The sequence below is a fragment of the Podarcis erhardii genome (genome assembly GCF_964252035.2).
Source record: "Podarcis erhardii genome assembly, chromosome: 13".
Classification (NCBI taxonomy): domain Eukaryota; kingdom Metazoa; phylum Chordata; class Lepidosauria; order Squamata; family Lacertidae; genus Podarcis; species Podarcis erhardii.
In genome coordinates, this window is record NC_138502.1 from 37,941,943 (window position 1) to 37,955,478 (window position 13,536).

Below are 13,536 nucleotides of genomic sequence, written 5' to 3' on the forward strand. Positions count from 1 at the left end.
ATCAGATGGAAGCTGGTTTGAGGGAAAGCACATCAAACAGGGGTGTTTCTCAAGAAACTACAGGATACCTAGGAATTGTGGCTAACGTCATGAGTACTTGGCTTCAAATACCAGCAGTGGGAGTGCACTGGAGCCAGAGTAACGAGTAATGTGTATACAGCCATAAAAGCCAGAGGTTTTTTGTCTGAATAGAATCTGGGACCTCAGCTTTCCCCTCTAGACATGCTGTGGGTTTATAATGGTATTTGAAAGTATTGCAGTCAGTGCCCTTGCAAATAACGCCCCCCTCCAAAAGAAACTTACTAGCCCAGCCTCACCAAACCATGCAGTAAGTGGTGACATAAAAATAAAAAAAGAGGCAGTTGTTATCAAGTTTTCTACCTAGCCACTTGGAGGAAACTTTCACCAGAGGAGACCAGGTGAGTGGCTATTTCAAAGTCAGCAAAAAATTCCTGTGTTGAAGGCAGGAGGTTTCTTTACCCTATCTCACCCTCACGGCCTTAATGTCACATTTTCCACTCCATATCCACTGAGCTTGTTCACACGTAACGTTAGACCATAGATCATTAAACTATGGTTTAATGAGCACAAACACTTCCATTACTGACCAATGCCACACACGGGAGGAAATAAGGTAGGAACAAGACAAGAGCCTGGTTTGTTACGTAGGAACTCACACCCATGTTGTGTTTCTCTCCAAACAAACCGCGAGCAGAAGCCAAGGTTTGTTCTTAACGCTTGTAAGAACGTTGTGTACAAACTGGGCAACTATCTGCTAACATCTTCGTTTCGTCTCCTTCACTGCTCCATGCCACAAAATACTAAACGGTGCCAAGCTAACATTCAGGTTCTGAACACAGGTTTATTATCAGCGGATCGGCCTAAAGTTATGCAAATCAGAAACCTTTCATTTTAGCACAACATCTGGGTTTCCTTGGGGCAAAATTTAGTTTCTGTTTTTTTTTTGGGGGGGGGGGGAATCTGGGAAAGCGTGGCCTTAAAAGATAGGTCTGCAATTTTACCATCCTCAGATATCATGTATACCGGGGCAATGAGGCAGGACCCTGAGGCTGTGTACAGATAATTATTTCTGTGCAATGAGAAAAATATCTTCCCTCCTACTGCTGCTATGGGATGAGCTCTCACCCATCATCAGTAGCTAGATAACTGGACAAACACATTTCAGAGGGGGAAGTGAGTCTCCATGGGCTGCATGCAATCGGCTCTGAACACATGTACTTGTATGTGGAGGCTGGCCCCAGCTTTTCTGGGATTTAGCCAACAAAAGGCTCCTTCTTACCAGAATTGTGAGCCTCGAGCTGAGAGGCAGAGTTAACTGTCACCTTGCAAGTGGGACAGTATAGGTGCTGCTTGTTCTTCTTCCCCTCTTTCTCCGCGTCTGGCGCTGAGCTGGTGCTTCTGCCCAGTTCAGTGGCTGGAGTCTCCGCTCCAGGTGCCGCAGACGACGACGACACACTTGCAGTGTCTGGAGCTCCTTCCGACGGCTCCGAAACAGGTGGGGAGACGAGGGACAGGATTCCGCCAGCCAGCTCGGCAGGTGACTCCTCAACAGGGGACATCAGGATGAGGCTGCAGGGCTCTGCTGCCGGCTGATTCAATCCCAGCAGGCCATTGGATTGTGCTAACAAAAGAGAAGGAAATGTTTTTATTTTCCCTCGGAGGATGTCGCGGCTTCCTCCCTTCCTGCTTTTTTCTCTAGACTGGATCTTGGCCACCGCAGAGACAGGAACATAGGAACTCAGAACATTGGCCTATATTGAAAAATACTTTCTACAAGGACTGGCAGGCACTGTCTCCAGGGGTTTCAGACCAAACATTCCCAGTCCTACCTGGAGATGCTGGGGATTACACCTGGGAAAGCAGATACTGTACTCTACTGCTGAGCTACAATCCTTCTTCAGAGTAACCTCTTTTTAATTGAAGCTGCCCTCTAAAGCTGATCAGTGGTGTGCAGAGGTAGCCCTAGGATTCCTTGGGCTCTTGGTGGCCCTCCCTGAGCTTCCTTGAGCTTTGCTGCCCCCAAAAATCTGAGAAGCAGGTGAGGCTGCCTGGACAGGAGAAACACACTTCCTTGGGGCAGGATGGGGTACCAGCACTGCTCTCTGCCTGAAAGCCATGCACTCCAAGGACCCCTTTCCATTCCCTCCGGAGGCAGAGGCGGCAGCAGTAGCTTTTCCTGCTGGAGATGCTGGCAGATTCCTTCTTCAGACAAAGCAAGTGCTGGAGTGCTAAGTCAGAGGGAGGAGGGCACTCCAGGTGTCACGGGAAGAATCATAGAATCATAGAATCACAGAATCATAGAGTTGGAAGAGACCACAAGGGTCATCGAGTCCAACCCCCTGCCAAGCAGGAAACACCATCAGAGCACTCCTGACATATGGTTGTCAAGCCTCTGCTTAAAGACCTCCAAAGAAGGAGACTCCACCACACTCCTTGGCAGCAAATTCCACTGTCGAACAGCTCTTCCTGTCAGGAAGTTCTTCCTAATGTTTAGGTGGAATCTTCTTTCTTGTAGTTTGGAACCATTGCTCCGTGTCCGCTTCTCTGGAGCAGCAGAAAACAACCTTTCTCCCTCCTCTATGTGACATCCTTTTATATATTTGAACATGGCTACCATATCACCCCTTAACCTCCTCTTTTCCAGGCTAAACATGCCCAGCTCCCTTAGCCATTCTTCATAAGGCATCGTTTCCAGGCCTTTGACCATTTTGGTTGCCCTCCTCTGGACCCGTTCCAGTTTCTCAGTGTCCTTCTTGAACTGTGGTGCCCAGAACTGGACACAGTACTCCAGGTGAGGTCTGACCAGAGCAGAATACAGTGGCACTATTACTTCCCTTGATCTAGATGCTATATTCCTATTGATGCAGCCCAGAATTGCATTGGCTTTTTTAGCTGCCGCGTCACACTGTCACACTGACTCCAACACCTGGCAGGTGATTTTTGCGCCCTCCACCTGGTGGAGACCGGTTTCGCCAGGCCCTCGGTACCCCTCTGGTGGTGAGGCAGGGGCTTTCTCAACCATATGTGGAATGACCTCTTCAAGGGAGACCTGCTTTTCCCAGAATGGGATGTAGTACTTACTCTATGGGACGCGGGTGGCACTATGGTCTAAACAACTAAGCCTAGGGCTTGCCCGATCGGAAGGTCAGCGGTTCGAATCCCCGCAACAGGGTGAGCTCCCGTTGCTCAGTCTCAGCTCCTGCCAACCTAGCAGTTCGAAAGCACGTCAAAGTGCAAGTAGATAAATAGGTACCACTCCAGCGGGAAGGTAAACGGCGTTTCTGTGCGCTGCTCTGGTTCGCCAGAAGTAGTTTAGTCATGCTGGCCACATGACCCGGAAGCTGTATGCCAGCTCCCTCAGCCAATAAAGTGAGATGAGCGCCACAACCCCAGAGTCGGTCACGAATGGACCTAATGGTCAGGGGTCCTTTACCTTTTTACTTACTCTAGAGGAGGTCTGGTGTCATTTTCCCTCTCCCATAACCAAAATAGCAGCTGCACAGAGGAGGGCCCACTCCACATCAGGACCGTGGATGAGAAAGAGATTCAACACTTTTGCCAATGCCATTTTCCTACTGAAAATCATCTCTCCTTCATAGCTGCTATTTGCAGATTCCCTTTTGAAATGGCTAGCAGCGCATGGGGAGGGATTTTCAGTGGGAAAACACCCCCCTACTTCATTGTATTTATTTATTATTATTGATGAACTTCTCTGGGTAGCTCAGTTGGTTAGAGCATGGTGCTGATAATGCCAAGGTTGCAGGTTCGATCCCCGTATGGGGCAGCGGATTATTCCTGCATTGCAGGGGGCTGGACCAGATGACCCTCAGTGTCCCTTCCAACTCTACAATTCTATGATTTATTGCACTTATAGTCAACATTTTTCTCCAAAGAACTCGAGGTGGCTTCCATGGTTCTTCCCACTCCTCATTTAATCTCCACAACAACCCTGTGAGGTTGACTAGGCCAAGAGTGAGTGACTGGCCAAAGATTGCCCAGTGAGATTCATGGCTGAGTGGGGATTTGAACCCAGGTCCTAGTCCAGCACACTAGCTCCCATTGTGGCAGGAGGCAAAGGGATATGTTCGACGCCAGGTCTAATTTGACCAAGATTAACTAAATAACCCCCACGTACCATCTTATATTGCCTTAAAAATGCGTCCAGGTTATCACCCCACCCAGTTTCCAAGTAGAGAGAACATTTCCACAATCTCGGAACATAACGCAGGACAGAGGGCAGGGCTTTGTGGGCCACCACTGGTACCTGCATTGCTGTGGCCGGTGTCTCCGCTGAGGTCCAGTGCGGTGTCAAAGTCAGCAGCTGTTTTTTCTTGGCTGCCGCTGCCATCCACAGTCTTCTGCTTGTTTTTCACTGCTTCAATGGCTTTGAGTCTCCGGGCATGCTTGTGGCCTCTGTAATGCGCCTCAGCTTGATTCTGCAAGATGGCAAATATGGAGCGATGAGAGAGGGAAAGGTGGTTTCAAAGGCCATTCTGCAGTACAGTGGTACCTCGGGTTAAGTACTTAATTCGTTCTGGAGGTCCGTTCTTAACTTGAAACTGTTCTTAACTTGAAGCACCACTTTAGCTAATGGGGCCTCCTGCTGCCACTGCGCCGCCAGAGCACGATTTCTGTTCTCATCCTGAAGCAAAGTACTTAACCCAAGGTAATATTTCTGGGTTAGCGGAGTCTGTAACCTGAAGCGTATGTAACCTGAAGCGTATGTAACCCAGGGTACCACTGTATGTAAATTCAAAGAAAGTCTATGGCGCGAATTACCACCTTTTTAAAGGGCTCATCCACATTTCTGTTTGTCCTGGGCCTAAAAAGCGTCCGAGAGGTTTCATGCTTGTCCTGTGCTTTCTAGGCAAAGGCCCAAGTGGTTTGCCATGCTGCTTTCTCCAGGAAAACCCTCTCTTTACTGCTGAATTGGAGCAAAAGTCAATCTGCAGAAAACCCAGTTGACATTTGCTCTGATTTAGTGATACACAGAGGGTTTTTTCTGGGGGAAAGCAGTGGGACAACTGAAAGTTTGGACAAGCCCTTACCTGGTGGAGCTACACTTAGAAGGAGGATTTATTTATCTTGCACCTGCCACCCATTCCTTCTGGGGTGCTGGAGAACACCACAGGCAGCAAAAACAAAACGTGAGTATTTAATCCCTACATACAATTCTGTGTACATCCCCTCCCCATCCCTAGAGGGAAATGTCTTTGGCGGAAAAGCAGGAAAGGTCCAGAAGAGGGAGACAAAACTGACAGGGTGTCACGGCTTGGAAACATGGGCCCAAGAGCTTTTCCGTTTGCCCAGCGGCTTTCCCAGGAAAAACATACTCTTTATCGCTGAATCATAGCAAATGCCAATTGGCAGAAAACCTGAAGAAGTGTGAGTGAGCCCTTACTCTCCAAAAGTGAAATTGACCCAAACTTGCTTTTTTTAAAAAAGAGCACAGCATAACACGTGACCTTAGGGATGCTTCCCACAACTTTTACAGTGGGGGGTGGAGAGTGGTAGGAAACTCTGGCACTCGGAAGAATTCCCCATAGCCTGCCTCCTCATTCTGTGTGCAAGGGGTCTGCAACAGCCCCTCCTACCTCAAACATTATGCAAACGAGGACGAACCGCCAAGCAGCACCCTCATTTTAATTCAGATTGGATTTTAAGTTTCCATGAATTTGCCGCAGAGCTATTCATTCTGGCGACAATGGGGAGAATTGTCTCTGACTGCTAAACACACAAGCATTTTGGGGGGGGGGGGAGCAGGGGAGGGTGGTCACTCAATATCCCTTTGTAGTCTTTTTTTTAAAAAAAAATATTATCAGCATCGCACAGGCAGGGGGACATGAAGTGTGTGCTAATTGATTCAACCTTCCCACAGAAAGGTGGGGAAGGATAAAGGAAAGAATATACCCTATTACACACACACACATATTCTGGCCTGCCCGCCTGTGAACATACACTGCATGTTAGACATGCACCCCGGGAAGTGACAATAGCTGACAGTCACGTCCTCCTCCTCCTCCTAAAGGATATAGATTTAGCTATGTTACTTTATTTTGTATGTTGAAGCTGTTCGCCGTATGCGTTCTTTTATGACGCCTCCCATTTTTATTTCCTTTTGCCCAAAAGCTCCTTTTGAAACAAGCAGTGGGTTGCATTTAATCAGGGGCAATGTGCCTTATCTCCACTTTGCCAGGCAGTGAACAATGCCAGGAATTGAATTATATGGGTGCGCAGTGTGAGGGAGGGAGGGAGGGAGGGAGGGAGGGAGGGAGGGGGTGAAAGTTGTCACGGTATAAAATGGGAGGCTTATAGCAAAAAGCAAGGGGTAGTGTGTGTGTGAGAGAGTGGCGAGGCAGGTTGAGGCAAGAAGGACACACTGCTTTTGCTGGATGACCAGCAATCACCACAGAGCCAAAAGTGACATAGCCGAATTGTGAGCCCCCCCCCCCCCCCCCGGGCCTGAGCAGTCTAGGGTAAGGAAAAGCAAAAGGGAGAGGAAAAGCTACACAAAGACAGGTTTGTAGCTTATTAGAAGACCAGGGAGAAACCCTGAACCAGGAGCTTTTACAGGGGCAAAGGAGCGCTGGCAGGTCGACTGTGGCCTACTGGCAGTACGAATATTCCTTGGCTCCTCTCCCTGCTGCAGTTCCTTCCTTTCGCCAGAGCCAAATAACAGCGCATTGCCAGAAGAGCGTAAGATGATGCAGGAGTGTTTTGACTCTGCAAGCGCCCTTGAATTCTTGGGAGTGAAACAGAGGAGGGCAAACAACCTCGCCTCGATTCTCCACTCTGCCATCTCCACTGCTGCCCTCTTCTTCAAAGGCCAGACGCTTGCATCATGTTAAGGTGGCAGCAGAGGAAGCCACTCTCAAAAACGCATGGACTATATCTATTTCCTTCTGGGGATCTGGGCCTGGGATCACAAGTCCCAGGACGCGTGGTGAAAAGAGAGGAGGACACCCGAGTTCAAATCTTGCCATTGACAAAAGGCAACAAATGCCCTAAAGCAAGCTCTTATCTAGGGGTTGTCCACAATTCTGCTTGCCCCGTGTCTGGAAAGCATGAGTCCAAGCAGTTTTGCCTTCCCCTAGAAAAACCCGCTCTTTAGTGCTAAATCGGAACAAAGGGCAGGCCACAGAAAACCCGAATACCGCTGTTGTGATTTAGCGCTAAACCATGCGTTTTTCCAGGGAGAAGCTGCGGGGCAACAGAAGTGTGGATGACCCCTTAGTGCAGGGATCAGCAAACTTTTTCAGCAGGGGGCCAGTCCACTGCCCCTCACACCTTGGGGGGGGGCAGACTATATTGGGGGTGGGGATGAACGAATTCCTATACCCCACAAATAACCCAGAGATGCATTTTAAATAAAAGCACACATTCTACTCACGTAAAAACACACTGATTCCTGGACCATCCACGGGCCGGATTTAGAAGACGATTGGGCCGGATCTGGCCCCTGGGCCTTAGTTTGCCTACCCATGCCTTAGTGTTAGCCTCCCATATGCAATAAGGGTGTAATAATATTACTGACCTACCTTACAGAGTTGCTGGAAAGACTGACTGACGAGGGCTACTTTTAGTGCTCTAAAGCTAGCCTACAAATGTAAGTTAAAATGATGATGATTTATAAGGAAGTCTGACTCCGACTAGGGTATTTTCAAGTTGTGGCTCCTACCCAACTGGACCAGTTAGCATCTGACTGAGGCTCCTCAGAAGGTGAACTTTGTCATGTGCTTTTGTTTCCAAGAGGCTGCTGTTGTTTTCCAAGCCAACACAAATGGAGCATCCATATGAAATGGTCTCCAAAAGCCACCCCAGTACCCTTTCCAAGGCTCTCTTTCCTTACTCACTCCAAGGAACTGTAGAATTTGGGGTGTGGAGTGGGCCTCCTTCCCACCAGACACATCTGGCTTGTCCGCCCCCACCCCCCGGCCTGTCCCAGCTCCCGTAAAGACGTGCCTTACCGCAGAGTTGAATCTGAGGTGGCAAATATTACAAGAGATGAACTGCTTTTTCTTGAGTAGGTTGGGGACACCAAAAGTGTGGTTGATCACTGCTTTCTGTACTGGATCCATCTAGAAGGGAGGGTGTGGAGAAAAGCAGACACGAGTCAGCCGATGCTTCAGAGAGACAGAAGGCTAGAGCAACACACCTCAAAAAATGTTCTGCCACGAGGGAAGCCATTCCACATTTAACTTTTTGCCGAAAATCACACACTCACCTGCCACAGAACCCCTGTATATTGGAAGAGGATTCTCATGGTGGGGGAAATGTTCTGCAGCGCACAGTTCTTGCAAGGTGCTTGTCCGACTTATTGGACCTCACTGTTGCCCCCTATGAGTTGAGAACGTACCCTAGAATACCACAAACACTCCCCAGCTGTGTGTTGCTGAGGAAACAAGGAGTTTATCAGTCATAACTGATGGAACAGATGCAAATAAACTCCTTATACACTGCAATAGCCACCCAGTGAATAGAAAAGACAGATCAATACAGTCTGCCTCTATTCCAGGACAGACCCCCCACGCCTATGACCTTAATGTGGGTATTCTTGAACAAAAATACAAAAAAAAGGAAACCCACTATTTGTCTTGTCTGCTCAATCTGCCAGAGCCTGTCGTCACATGTAGAGGAAGTCCCTAACTCACCAACGGTTTGAGACCCATCAGCTGCCCTCACCTGGTAAGCCGTTTCCCAAAGTGAAGTCCCATAATGAATTTGTTAGGTCTTTAAGGTGACACAAGCAGGAACGAGAGAGAAATTCAGTTCAGCTTTGAATTTTAATACAAACCTATTTAAATCATGATTCTTGTCACAAAATGCAAACCAAAAAGCGTCGATCTTTTGAAACTTGCACTTCTACAAATTTTGCAACGCGGTTCTCCAGCACCCCCGAAATGTACAGAAATGCATATTTTAGAGGGGCGTGTGCATAAAAATGCATATCCTGGTGAAAAGATACAATGCATTATATCAGGGGAAACTGCTTGCAATATTGTGCACATTAGGCAAAATTGCATGCAAAGATTTATATATTAAGAGAAATGCACACTAAATGCTGATGACTTTTAAAAAAAATCAAATGAAATGGCAAAGCAATGCAGAAATATGGTAAACTAAACTCAAGACTGGAAAAAATTAGAAACTTGTGAGAGACCAACATTTCCTCATCCCTAGTCTTTTGGCTTTTTTATTTTCGTTTTTTCTGGAACTTATTTATGCAATACCAGGAAACTGGAGCCTGGCCATGTAGTCTTCCATGGTTTTCTGATAACTTAAAAGTAATGTGCAGGGCTTTAAAAACCTAGGTTAAATAGCCAACTGGATTCAGGAACTTCTGCAGCAACCTAGGGTGGAATCTACATCCACTACTGCATTTTGCTGCAATTCTTGGTTTCATTTGTTTCCATAGTGTTCGAAAATCTACTTTAAGTTCAAAAAAAATGATTGCATTAAGTAACGTAGAAACGGATTAGAGGAGAGAACAGGGAGGTAGAAAGGGGGGAAGGGAAGGGGTGGGGGAAACTAATATAAAAATAATGTGTGTGTTTGAGCACAACCATAATCTATAATGCACGTATTGTTCTCTTAGCCCTGTGGCTCTGGAAGATTATCTTATCCGAGGCTGGCTGTCAGGAAGAGGGGAGAGAGATTGAGGTTTGAAGGTGATCGTATTTCTCAACAAAGCTATTTAGTTGTCCAGACAGGTGCATCAGTCTAGCAGGCAAAGCGTGCAGACAAGGGAATCATTATCTGGACCCCTAAATTCCATCCCCAAAGGGAGCAGAACTGGCAACAGAAGGTGATTAATGAAGTGGTGCCTTCCCATGCTCATGATGAAATTTTTACTCACTCATCTGGAATAAAAATGACGAGGCACATGCAGGTTCAGAGGCAGGAAGGACAGTGTTGGTGTTGGATCAGAGAATTTTGAGTGATCAAAGGAACCTTCTGTCCCAATCTTGAAGGTGGCGTGCTCAAAGCAGTAACCACCTGGTGCAGGGATGCCGTGCAAGATGGAGGCAGGTCCATCACCTGATCACAGGAGGTGAGGGAGAAGAGAGATCTCTTTTCATTTACTCCATTTCACCCTCGATGGTTAGTGAAATAGAGTCGGAGTCCGGCAGTGATTTCATGCTCTTTATTGCAGCTTGTAAACAGTGATTGGATTGCGCCCCACACCTTAGGCTTTTATATACATTATTTACACAATGAGTCCCATCTGATTGGCTGATTTTGCTTCCCTCCTGGAGCCTGATTGGTCTTTTCCTGCCAATCAGTTGTTGCATTCTACGATCCTGCCAGCCTAATAGGCTGATTAACTTCCTCCCGGAGCCTGATTGGTTTTCTCCTGCAAGCCAATCAGTTGTTGCATTCTATGATCCTACCAGCCTAATAGGCTGATTAACTTCCTCCCGGGGCCTGATTGGTTTTCTCCTGCAAGCCAATCAGTTGTTGCATTCTACGATCCTACCTGCCTATTGTTCTAGGATCCAAGCTTAGTACATAACAGTTAACAATTCTTTTCTCCAGTTAAAAAAGCATCCATGGCAGCACACAATTGGAAAACAAGAGCTGACTTGCGGGACAGAACCAAAGATCCACAACCCAGCATTTTCCCCCTAAAAGGTGGCCCCTGACACATCAGTAAGCATGGACCTACCGTTCCACCACCACGACTCATACTCTTTTCTTTTAAAAAAATATTTTATTAAGGCTTTCCATAATAAAATACAATAAAAAACTTTAATTGATCTAAACAAAGACAGAAGAAAGAGGAAGAAGAATGCAAAATATTCTCTCACAGGTAGATCTTCCACCTCTTTCTGTGTTAAGACAAGGGTTAAGATTTCACCTGGGAGCTTCTTCTCCCAGCTTCCCACTCTGGGAGATCTTCCCTTCCCTGCCTCTTACACGGGACCTTTCAACAGCCAGCCATCACCTTCATCTGAGTACAATCCCTCCATTGACCCAAAACAGAGGACATTAAAAAACAAAACAGAAGCAAGAGCCAAGCAAAGAAGAAGAAGAAGAAGAGTTTGGATTTGATATCCCGCCTTTCACTCCCTTTAAGGAGTCTCAAAGCGGCTAACATTCTCCTTTCTCTTCCTCCCCCACAACAAACACTCTGTGAGGTGAGTGGGGCTGAGAGACTTCAAAGAAGTGTGACTGGCCCAAGGTCACCCAGCAGCTGCATGTGGAGGAGCGGAGACGCTAACCTGGTTCCCCAGATTACGAATCTACTGCTCTTAACCACTACACCACACTGGCTCTCAAAGAAGGGAAAGAAAAAGTAACAACTCAAATTCTGAGGTATGCCCCCTCTGCACATGGATGCTTCACTTGTAGCATAGCTAATCGTCTGCATGAATTTGTCTCATCCTTTTTAAAAGCCATCTTTAGATTATAAGTAGCCAGGGGGCTCTTCCTGTATGTTCAGGCCAAAATCCTACGCATGGTACTTCTGGATAAGTGTGCCCAGGACTGCTGTCTAATTTCCACACAGTGCCTTATTTGTTGTGGTGCTGATGATAGTAATTCCCGTTATTATCACAGCAAGTGGCTATCAGCACATCTTGGGGTCGCGACTGCCATAATTTATTTATATTTAATTTATTTACAAAACTGTATCAATCGACTTCCCACAAAATTAGATGTACAGCTTCCCCATTCTAAAAGTCAATCATTTATGACAGGGGTAACGCAATAAAACAAATGAGTAACAAATTGGCAGACAAAGGCAATCATCAACAATCAGTCCAGCAATTCAGCATAAAAGCCGCAGGGTGAATGAGGAGGCTTTTACAACATGGGAGCTAGAAGTGAGGTGGCCTGACAGATTTTTCTGGGTGGCTTGGTCCAAAAGAGTCATGCAATGCATAAAAGGGCCCCTTCCACAATTACATGCGCGCGCACACACAGACACACACAGACACAATATTACAGAACATGCAGCAAAGAGACCTAGAGCAAGGTTTCACCAACAATCACCAATATGCTCTTTGCAAAGCTTCATCATTTCTGGTCACTGTTGGCAATTTGAGGCAATACTGAGTTCTAGCATCAGAGATCAAGATAGCTACTGGGATCGGTTGGTCCAATTCAGTGTGCCATCGGGATATGGGATCAACAGGGATGCTCATAGCCTTTCCTAAAGGTGCCCAAACTATGCACCCAAATGAAGTGTCAATAGCCTATCCATGGGACCATGCAAGCCTGCTGAGATTTCCCAGTCTAGTTCCTTGACCCTAACAGCAAGCTCAATCGGGAGCTGACATACTGTCCCGCTCCCCCTTGGAGAACAAACTGTTCAGCCAATGAATCCCAAGCACTGCTGATGCTTCACGGTTGCTTGAGAATCCAAACACTCCCATTTTTAAAACAACCAGGCAGGCAGCTACACTCTCCCTACCTATATATGCAAAATCCCGATTCAAGAAAGCACAGCACAGGCAATGGCTCTCCTAATTTACCTTGAAGGGAAAAACTTAAAACATCAGGTGCGTTCCAACAGATTGCAGTTGGTACCTACCTACCAATTTCTCCTGCTCTTGATGTGCTTATTCCAGAAGGTTTGCTGGAAAGATCTTTCTGCACCTCCCAGCTAAGGGAGAGAACTGTCTGAAAACCGAAGAGTGTATTTTGAGGGCAGTGTATTCCGAGTGGTTTTAAAAAATAAAAAATAAAATCCTATATCTCTGCTTTATAACCAATTTGGATTGACTCGAATTACTTCTGTTTTATCCCTGGGATGTTCCCACCGATATATAAATAGAGACTGTGGCGCTGAACTTCCTGTCAAGTCTCTGGAGGTCAGAGATGGGTAAGCAAAGAGAGAGAGAGACAGGAGGGGTTCAAACTGTGCCTTTTTGCAAGTGGCTGTTAAATCTTCAAGAGCTTTGCACATCTGAGAGAACTTCAGGACACCTTCCTAGCATGGAATTGTTTGTTTGGAAATGAATAGTTTCCATAGAACCACTGAAGCTTGGAAGGTTTCTGTATGCTAGTAGTTTGCAGCTTGTGGGACAGGATCAAGAGATGGGTTTGCATACCAGTTAACGATAGATCAGATAAGCACCACCACCATTTTATTTTTTAGTGCTGGGTGGGTGGAAATCTGAAATAAAAGAAAAGCAAAAGTGATGCCAACGAAGTTTGGAAGACGAACTTCCCAGTTCAGAACTGCTGGGCTACTTAGGAGTCAAGGCCAACCACTCCAAAATTGAGGCTCAGCTCAAAATTAGCCAGAGTAGTTGCTTCCATCCATTCCCCACTTTTCATGGCAACATCGGTGAGGAGAGAAGTGGCCTTCACTGGGTTCTTCACTGTGGGTATCAAGAAGAATTTGGAAGCAATTATCATGAGGCCCTGGCATTCAGAATGCTGTTCAACCTTTTTCACAGCTGCTTGACGCAGGTCAATATTTTCCTTGAGCTACCCACCACCACCCCAATCTCTCTTTCCTGGTCACACACCTTCAGCTTGGACAGCATCAGCACCTATGAAAAATGA

General features: G+C 46.7%; 1 protein-coding gene across 10 annotated transcripts in view; it reads right to left on the reverse strand.

Moving 5' to 3' along the window:
• The window catches only part of ZNF385C (zinc finger protein 385C), a 160,172-nt gene that overhangs the window by 13,406 nt on the left and 133,230 nt on the right, over positions 1–13,536 (reverse strand). For all 10 annotated transcript variants that reach the window (XM_081837916.1, XM_081837915.1, XM_081837917.1 and 7 more), the window contains 3 exons: positions 7,989–8,099; positions 4,286–4,457; positions 1,301–1,642 (listed from right to left, as the gene is read on the reverse strand). In XM_081837916.1, coding sequence (XP_081694042.1) covers positions 1,301–1,642; positions 4,286–4,457; positions 7,989–8,099 — 625 coding nt within the window. The remainder of the gene's footprint in view (positions 1–1,300; positions 1,643–4,285; positions 4,458–7,988; positions 8,100–13,536) is intronic.